This window comes from Magallana gigas, chromosome 1 (genome assembly GCF_963853765.1).
Source record: "Magallana gigas chromosome 1, xbMagGiga1.1, whole genome shotgun sequence".
NCBI lineage: Eukaryota > Metazoa > Mollusca > Bivalvia > Ostreida > Ostreidae > Magallana > Magallana gigas.
In genome coordinates, this window is record NC_088853.1 from 39,687,645 (window position 1) to 39,697,566 (window position 9,922).

At 41.0% G+C, this 9,922-nt stretch overlaps 1 protein-coding gene across 1 annotated transcript; it reads left to right on the plus strand.

Annotated features, from left to right (window-relative positions):
• The first annotated feature begins 5,359 nt into the window (after window positions 1–5,359).
• On the plus strand, window positions 5,360–9,922 carry LOC105331848 (uncharacterized). Its single transcript, XM_066086279.1, has one exon. The coding sequence runs from the start codon at window positions 5,360–5,362 to the stop codon at window positions 9,920–9,922; it is 4,563 nt and encodes a 1,520-aa protein (XP_065942351.1).

A 9,922-nucleotide genomic window follows, 5' to 3' on the forward strand; every position in this document is an offset into this window, starting at 1 on the left:
GTTAACAGTATTCTCTTTGATCTTTATTTATTGACAAAAGTGTCTTATTTGGCAGATAGATGAATGTCCATTCTTTTTAAAACAAACACAGGAATTTACGCAGCTCGCTCATAACGATGGTTAGAAAAACAAATACATCTTAAACGGCAATATATGCACACAAACAAAAGCTTAACCAAAGTGTTAAGATGATAAATTGGAAAGAAAATGTTTGTAAAAATTAATAGCTTGATATCTTAATTAATAATCCTATCAAAAATGCATTTTTTCTTTCCTAAAAAATCATATAAACTTAAAATAAACAAGAAAAAAAACCCATCAAATACTGGTAATGTAATCTATAGTAATCACAAGTAGTAATGACTACAGGAACGATATTGTAATTCAATACTTGCTATGACTTGTTAACAATGGACTCGAACTTGTTTACATAAGAATTAATTCCTACCTTTCTATATGTCTTTTAACTTGACTTCTACCATTTAAACTCTGGTCTAAAAAAATGTATGTGTCCTTCAATCCCTTATAAACTTTGCACTATTTTGACAATCATAAGTTTTAAACAAATTTTAAAAAGTAACTATGAACATCCCGAGGCGGATACAAACTCATAACTTCAAAGATAAAGCTATCAAATGTGACGGTCAAAGCGGTTCGAAAACCAGCGCCAGATAGCTCAGTTGGTAGAGCACCTGACTAGAAATTCTGGGGCCCGGGTTCGAATCCCGGTCTGGTTCCGTCATTATTTCTCCCATCCCGTTACATTTGGTGCCGTGACTAATCTCTGGAACTGACAGGTGAACTCCTGCCAGGAAAAGAGCATGGGGTGATCTTCGAGGACAAAGATCATTTAAGGGAGGAGGAATGTGAGGCTCATACCGGTTCGAATATGGCGCCAAATACCTCAGTTGATTTAGCTATATAGGGTCCCGGGTTCGAATCCCGGATTTTTCTTTAACTTATTCTTTAAAATTGAAATTTAAGAAAACTGCATTGTTAGTTATTTAGAGGAGCGGGCAGGGATAACAAATCTTAACTAAAACGGATAATAAATACATATACGTGGCTATAATTCTGTTTATTGCGGCTGACTAAAAAATAAACGTTTTCATTGTGTGCATTTGAAACCAGTGAATTGGTATTTAGTGTATTTCAGTAAGATTTCTATAGCTATTCCAAATAAGTATTTAAAATAAAAGACTGTTTTGAAAAACAATATGAAGAGGGGGGGGGGGGCGCCCCCATTAAACTTCCCCGTTTAATGCATGTATTACATCATATCCATATTGACTTAGAATCTTTTCATTAAATACTGTTTACAAACTAATGTCTAACTTTAACTACCAATCTGACGTGACATGAACATGTATGAAATTAAAACACGCTAGGTTATGTATATTTATTTGCATAATTTAAACAAAAGTTGTCGGATTCAAAGTATCTGCTCGATGGTTAACTCGCCCTACACGTTCCGCCATGATGTCAATTAGTTAACCCGTTTCTTGGCATCCCGTTCTGAAAAGTTCTTTCCATCAATACAAAATAGCATTAATTGTTCCATTTAATCTATTAACTTTTTGTATTATTTGGCTTTAAGTCCAATCCAAGGTATCTACCAGCGATGCATGATAAACTCGTCCTACACCTTTTGCTAATTAATCAATCCGCGTTCTTGGTTACCCTGTTCTGGAAAGTTCTATAATCCAATTCTCTCACCAGAGGTCGTGCTTTGCAAGTGAATGAGTATCAACACTAAAATCCTCAACTGAAGAAACGATTCGACTCATTTTATTTATTCAACTTTTGTCAAATATTAACTTCTATGTATTTTCTAAATAGGCTCACTATATTTTGATTAATTTCACAATTATAACTTATCAGTTAAAATTCAATTATACCTTACGGACATCATCTCATATGTGTTGAATTACCAAAGGTGTCAGCAGTTACTCTGGTGCAGGCCTTTTGTAGATTAATTACAAATATGCCTTCATTTATAAGTATACAGTACCGATCAGACCCAACCTAACAGAAAGTAAACCCCAACTAAACACTGGTTTTTTTTCTGGGTTTACTTGGGATATACTTGATGTTCACTAGAGTGGACCCAGAGTAAACCCAGAGTAGACACAGAGGGTAAACCCGGTCAGAAGTATACCCCTGAAAGTAAACCCAAAGTAAACCCCGAGTAAACCCAAAGTAAACCCCGAGTGGACCCAAGTTTTCAAAAAGTAAACCCAGAGTAAACCCCAAAAGTAAATCTAGGATTTAGATGGGGTTTACTCTAGGTTTAGGTTGGGTCTGATCGATGCTGTATATTAGTTAAATAATCGGATCACAAAATAGTTGTGCCAATTTAACATGCAATACATACAGTGAATACACTTTTCAGGATAATGTGGATCTCTCTCTCTCTCTCATAAATTGTATGTAGTGAATTAGGTATGTAAATGTACACGTATACAAAATGCAATATTAGAAAAATCACAAAATCACAGAATATTACTAAGACTTTTTTGAGTGTGTCTACGTTACGAATAGCGTGAAGGCACATAAGGGCGGTGATTGTGGTCGGTTTTCGTAGTGTTAGCGGATGATATTCATTGAATTCCGATACGCAGAACATCAGTTTATCGAATGATAACTCTTATAGTACATGTATATTGATACCAAATGTCAGCTGGGTGGACATTTACATTGTAGATAGCTGGGTGGACTTTGACATTGTAGATACAGTGCCTCGTCTACGGGCACATCACACATCATCAAGCAAAGAGAGAATGACGAATGACACAAAACAAAGAGTTTGTAGTCCACAAAGCAGTTTGGTTTAAATTAGTAAAATAACGATAACTTCTCGTGAGAAATCATAGATGAAACCAATTTTATGATACAGAATTCCCGGAGAAGGCATACGCTTGGAACAAGTTCGTCCCAGCACACGTTAGTCCAAACGTTTAACCTTCTACTGTTCTTACCATCAGTTCTCCTCCGTACACAGGAATTATTCTAATATGAAAATCATGCATGGAATAAATATTAGATACGATTTTCTCATACATAATAGTGTATGCGTTAACTGTTTTTTCGTTAATACGGAGTGAGTTAATGGCATTTCCTTTCATCACTATCGTATTCAGATGTAAAAGGAACCATGATCTTGTAGTAATTTCGGTAATGGTGGATTCCAGGTACGATTGACATAGACAGTTCGCCCACGTTTTCAAATGAAGAGGATAATTCGAAACTCGCAACCATGATCGGTTTACCCGATTCAATATAACATGATTCGTTGTTCGAAATAACAATATCAACATATTCCAAACGGTTATATAACTTACTCACATAGATTTATATGTACAATTGTAGAAAATAATTGAAAACTCCGTTGCTATAATGCGTATTTTTGTATCGCTGTTCATATGGGGTGTGCTGCTCTCATAACGGAATAATATGTTCCGTCCGGTTTGGTTTTTTGTTTTATCGGTAATGGCAGCCATGACCCTGGCCTGCTGTTTTTGTTTGCATCATTTTTTGGAATTCGGCCTATCTAAGGAGTAAGTTTTATTTTATTCATGTCAGTTTATGTCCATTATGATCTTGTGTATCTAACGATGTCATGCAATATCTCTTACTTTGTTTATATTCTGCAACTGCATTGTTTTGTGTAAGCGCGTGTTCGCAATGTAGGATAGGCATAGGCCTGTTTAGCTAGCATGTTCTAGTCACACATTTATCTGTGTATATGTCGTCGGGTAAAGTTTTGTCATATAAAATTCAGTATTGTCACAGCTTAATTACTGCCATATTTTTGGAAATTGTTATATTAGACAAAATCTGACTTTTATTATTGTACTTTTCAGTTTTTCACCCTCTCACGAGGTCTGGATTTTAGTAATAAATAGCCGATATACATCACAGTGAAAAATCTTTTAATTCGGGCTATATCCTATGGATCTTCGCCAGACTAGGAAGATGACTGATCTTGGATTTCAGCAATATGAACAAAGTGTTTCAAACTTTACATCAAAGTTGTTAGACATTAAAAGAAACATTGACTCTATCATTGCAAATACAAAACATGTGGACTTAGCACAGGGTCAAAATATCATTGACAATATCCATAAGCACTTGGAGTATTACGAGCTTCTTAGTGACAAGTATCTAACTTATTTAAGGGGTCACAGAACCGTGGAGAGTTCAAATGAAGAGGCCTCTCACAGACTAGTCCGCTCATCTCTATGTGACAAGACAGCAGCCTTTGTCAATCAGTTGCAGTCTGCACTGCCGAAGATGGAATCATCCAAGGCCCCATCGCTTGTTCCCTCAGTCATATCGGGAAAATCAGGATCAAGTCAACTTACTGCTGTCTGGATGCAACATTCTGCCAATGTTGAGAAAGCAAAAGCACGTTTGAAGTATGCTGCCGAGGAGGCTGAGCTCATCAAACAGGAAGCTGCCTTGAAAGCCAGCAGGAATTTGTTGACGGTGAAGCGTGAACTGGAAGAAGCTGAATCCGGGTTGAGTGCTATCTGTAAAGTGTTGGACTTTTCCCAGTCTGCCACAAAATCCATGGAGAGTGATCATGGCAGTTACAAACCCCCTGTGTCATCCAAGTTTCATGTGCTTCGTTATATGGATGATAACAGAGATGATTGTACCCCCCCTCCAGATGTTCCTCCTGAAGTGAACGTTCATGAACATGATAATGACAAACCTCTTCCTCAAAAACCTACACATCCATGTACCGAGCCCTCCTTGTGTGCACCAGAAAATAAGACAGATGAAACAAACCCAAGTGTCGTTTTATCCACTCCTAAGCAGAATCCGACTGAAGCCGCTGACTTGGCAAAATTAGTTGCCAAGAACCAGTTACTGCCTAGGAGACTCTGGAACTTTAATGATGATTCCGGTCGATACCTGACATGGAAATACAGTTTCATGAATGTCATGAGTGAAATCAGTGCAACAACTCTGGAACACTTGGACCTGTTAGTGAATCACCTTGGACCAGAGTCCAAAATCACAGCTGAAAATATACGAGCAACAAATTCGCGGAACCCAGAGAAAGCAGTCAATAATATATGGGAGCGTCTGGACCGTGAATATGGTAGTGCAGAGACTATTGAACTGTCACTTAAGCAGCGCATTAGCAGTTTTTCTGCTCTTTCAGATGGTGACCGCAAGAAAGTTTCTGGACTTGTCTGATCTAGCTGCAGAAGTGGAATCAGTGAAGTGCGATCCTGTGTTTAGCACAGCATTTTCATACTATGACACATCCAGTGGCATCAACGAATTTGTACGTAAACTGCCAAAGCGTTTCCGTGAAAAGTGGGCTTCAGAATGTGACAGATATAAGATGAACAATCATGTTTCGCAAGTACCATTCTCTGTGTTTACGAAATTTCTGAGTGATCTCGCCCGTGTGCGCAACGATCCTAGTCTTCTGTTTGAGAGTTTCTCTACCCATACTGGCCATGGAAACACACACCCAGCTCAGCAGAGGAGCAAGAGTGGACTACACAATGCTTATCGTCAAATGGCTGTGTCAGCTAAGAAGACGGATGTTACGACAGATGTGAACTCTAACATTGTCAGTGTGAAATGCCCCATCCATGGAACTAGTTCAAGTCATTCGCTTAAAGACTGTATGAAATTCCGCGGAAAAACGTTCAAGGAACGCAAGGACTACCTTTTCAAGAACGGCTACTGTTTGAAGTGCTGTGGCTCAAGACGTCACCTTCGTAAAAACTGTAAAGAAAGTGTGAAATGTGACATGTGTGGATCTACAGAGCATGTTACAATCCTTCACCCGGAACCTGAGTCCAGAAGTGAGCATGAGGGGGAGCAGCCTAGAGTGAGTCACGAGGGGGAGAGTCTCCATTTAGGCACCTACTGTACTGAAGTATGTGGAACTAAGTACAGCACCAGCAAGTCATGCGCAAAGATTGTACCAGTATATGTGTACCCAGTTGGTGAACAATACCGTGCGCGCAAGGTGTACTGCATGATAGATGACCAGAGCAACAAATCGTTAGCCACATCTGCCTTTTTTGATGCCTTTAGGGAGTGTGGTGGGCAAACTGAATATGTTTTATCTTCATGTGCCGGAAAGTTTGTTTCCTCAGGACGCAAGGCATCTGGATATTTCGTCCAATCGTTTGATGGATCATGTACTCTAAGTTTACCTTGTTTGATAGAGTGTAATGACATTCCGAACAATCGGCATGAAATACCGTCTCCTGCAGTGGCAGATAACTATACGCACCTTCGTGACATTGCACCCTTCATACCTGATCTTGATGACGGTGCTGAAATTGAACTCCTGATCGGAAGGGATCTAGTTACTGCACACCACGTGTTGGATCAACGTGTTGGAGAAGAGGGACTTCCTTATGGCCAGAAGTTACCCCTTGGTTGGGTTGTCATTGGAGATGTGTGTCTGGGCAAAGTGCATCAACCAGATGTGATAAGTGTAAATAAGACTTCAATTCTCATGAATGGAAGATCCACGTATTTACAGCCCTGTGAAAGTGAATTTATTGTGGAAGAGGAGCCTATCTTTCAACGTATACCAGGGGATGAGAAACCAGGGTTATCGATAGAAGATCGTAAGTTCCTACATATCATGGATGCTGGTTTCCAAAGAACGTCTGATGGCAAGTGGCAAGCTCCGTTACCCTTTCGCCATTGTAGACCTGTCTTACCTGACAACAGGTCACTTGCTCTTCGAAGAGCCAGATCATTGGACATTAGCTTGAGATGTAATCACCTCAAATATGAACAAGTTAAGGAATTCATGGAGAGACTACTCATGAACCAGCATGCTGAGTTAGCACCTGAGTTACCTATGTCAGTGGAGCGATGGTACCTACCTATGTTTGCAGTGTATCATCCCAAGAAACCAGACAGTGTGCGTATTGTATTCGACTCATCTGCCAAGTTTCAAGATGTGTCCTTGAACAGTGTTTTGTTTCAAGGCCCTGATTTGTGCAATAGCCTGCTTGGTGTCTTGCTAAGATTCCGAAGAGAAAAGATAGCAGTCACCATGGACGTTGAGCAGATGTTTCACAATTTCAAGGTCCCAGAAGACCAGCGTCGTTACTTACGATTCCTGTGGCACATGGACAGTGACTTAGACCAGCCATTGGTGGACTTTCAGATGACGGTTCACGTTTTCGGCAATAGCCCGTCACCGGCCGTGGCAACGTTTGGTCTCAGGAGGGCAGTTGAGGGATCCCCAGAAGATGTGAGGGATTTAGTATGTAACAACTTCTATGTGGATGATGGCCTTTTATCCTGCGCAACTGAAGAGGAGGCCATTAGCCTTGTGCATCGTACCAAGGAAGCACTACAAGATGGCGGAAACATTCGACTTCACAAGTTTTGCTCCAATAGCAGGAGAGTGTTAGATTCATTTGCCCCAGAAGACCTGGCAAAGAACTTGAAAAACCTTGACTTTGTGTCGAATACCCTTCCAGTACAACGCAGCTTGGGATTATTATGGAACACAGAGATGGATGAATTTACCTTTAAAGTCAACACAGTAGAAAAAGCATACACTAGACGAGGCTTGTTGTCTACTATAAACTGTTTATATGACCCGATTGGCTTTGCCCAGCCTGTCGTCATCAGAGGCAAGTTACTGTTACGAGAGATGATGTCTGTGACGACAAATACGGACTGGGATGAACCGTTGCCTGCATTTCTGCATGATGAATGGTCATCATGGGTTGATTCCCTGAGTCATCTGGAAAGCTTTTGTGTGCCGAGGAGTTACAGCAGTTCGTTTGTCAACGCCACCAGACGTGAAGTGCTTGTGTTCTGTGATGCTTCGAAGGACATTATTGCTGCTGTGGCATATCTCAAACTTCAGGAAAATGAGACGTCAAGCATCAGTTTCTTGCTTGGAAAAGCCAAGGTTGCCCCCGCCCATGGGCACACTATCCCTCGGCTCGAACTGTGTGCGGCAGTTTTAGCAACCGAAATTGCCGAGATTGTGAGAGATCAGCTGAACATCCCACCACAGGACTTTCATTTCTTTTCGGACAGTCAGATAGTACTTGGCTATATCTCAAACGAAAGTCGTAGATTCTATGTGTACGTGGGCAACAGAGTGGCACGCATTCGTCTCTTCAGTATGCCAACCCAATGGAAGTTTGTTCAATCTGAACTTAATCCAGCAGACGTTGCCACCAGGCCTGTACACCCTTCTATGCTGCAAGATACAAGCTGGATATGTGGACCAACCAGCCCGCTCAGTGCTCCAATTGAACACTTTGAATTAGTGGACCCAGGGTGTGATATGGAAATTAGCCCATTGTTAATCAGCAACAAGACAGACATAATAGATGTAGCACAGTCAAATCATGAGACAAAGCCACCAACTTGTCAGACAGAAGTATTCTCTGAGAGGTTCACTAGATTTTCCAAGTGGGACAGGCTTATACGTGCAGTCGCCCGTCTGAAATTTATGATTCGACAGTCTCAGAAAAACATTGACAACTTACCTGATAGTCCCAGTGATTCGGAACTCTTGAAGGAGAGTGAACGTTCCATCATTGCGTCAGTTCAGAGAGATGTATTCAGCACAGAATTTCGATGCATTGAAAACTGCCTGGACATTCCACATTCTAGTACTATCAGAACTTTATGCCCAAAAATTGGTGCAAATGGACTGTTACGTGTTGGTGGACGGTTGAACAATGTGTCTGTTGATGTGCTAAACGATAACATGCGCAACCCTATTATCCTACCAAAGAACCATCATGTTAGTTATCTCATCATACGTCATTTACATCAGAAGGTATTCCATCAAGGTAGACTTTTTACAGAGGGAGCTGTACGTTCTGCCGGATTCTGGGTAGTGAATTCAAAACGGATGACCACTTCAGTGATAAGGACTTGCGTTGTATGTCGTAAACTTCGGGGACAGCCAGGATGGCAGCATATGGCGGATCTTCCAGAGGATCGTTGTGAACCGTGCCCCCCATTTTCGTATGTGGGAGTTGACACTTTTGGCCCATGGCCAGTTGTGCATCGTAAAACAAGGGGTGGAAGTTCAAATCAGAAACGTTGGGCAATATTGTTTACCTGCCTTGTAACTCGAGCTATTCATATTGAGGTCATCGATGAACTTACCAGTGCTGCATTCATAAATGCATTGAGACGTTTTATTGCAATTCGTGGTCAAGTCACACAATTCCGCTCCGACAGGGGAACGAACTTCGTTGGCGCTGTAAGCGATCTCTCCATAAATGCAGAATTCATCGAGAATGGTCCTGTTTCCAAGTTCCTGTCAGATTCCCGGATTGTGTGGAAATTCAACCCTCCTCACGCTCCACACATGGGAGGAGCATGGGAGAGACTCATCGGTGTTTCAAAAAGAGTTTTGAATGCCATGTTACTTGATCACCAGCAAAGAGACATCACACATGATGTACTGACCACATTGATGGCAGAAGTGTGTGCTATTGTTAACAATAGACCATTAACAGATGTTTCTAGTGATCCAGAAGCACCTACTCTACTTACCCCGTCGATGCTGTTGACAATGAAGACAAAACATGATGTTCAACCTTTCCCTTCATTTGGTTCCAAGGATGCCTTAAAATCTACCTGGAAACGTGTGCAAGTGATGGCAGATGAATTCTGGCATAGATGGAAAACTGAGTACCTCCATAACCTACAATATCGCAGGAAGTGGCAGGGCCATGCTGTGGATTTGAAACACGGAGACTTAGTTCTATTGATTGAAGATGATTCCCCGCGAAACGAGTGGCCCACCGGTATCATACAAAGAACATTCCCTAGCCAAGACGGAATGGTCCGCAAAGCTGAGGTTGCAGTTTTTAAGGACAATAAACGTGTCACTTATGTGAGACCAGTCACCCGACTCATAACCCTTTTGGAGACTGATTGA

Bases quoted from the DNA above. Each gene is read 5' to 3' on its own strand.
- LOC105331848 (XM_066086279.1), top strand. From the start codon at position 5,360: ATGAACAATCATGTTTCGCAAGTACCATTCTCTGTGTTTACGAAATTT.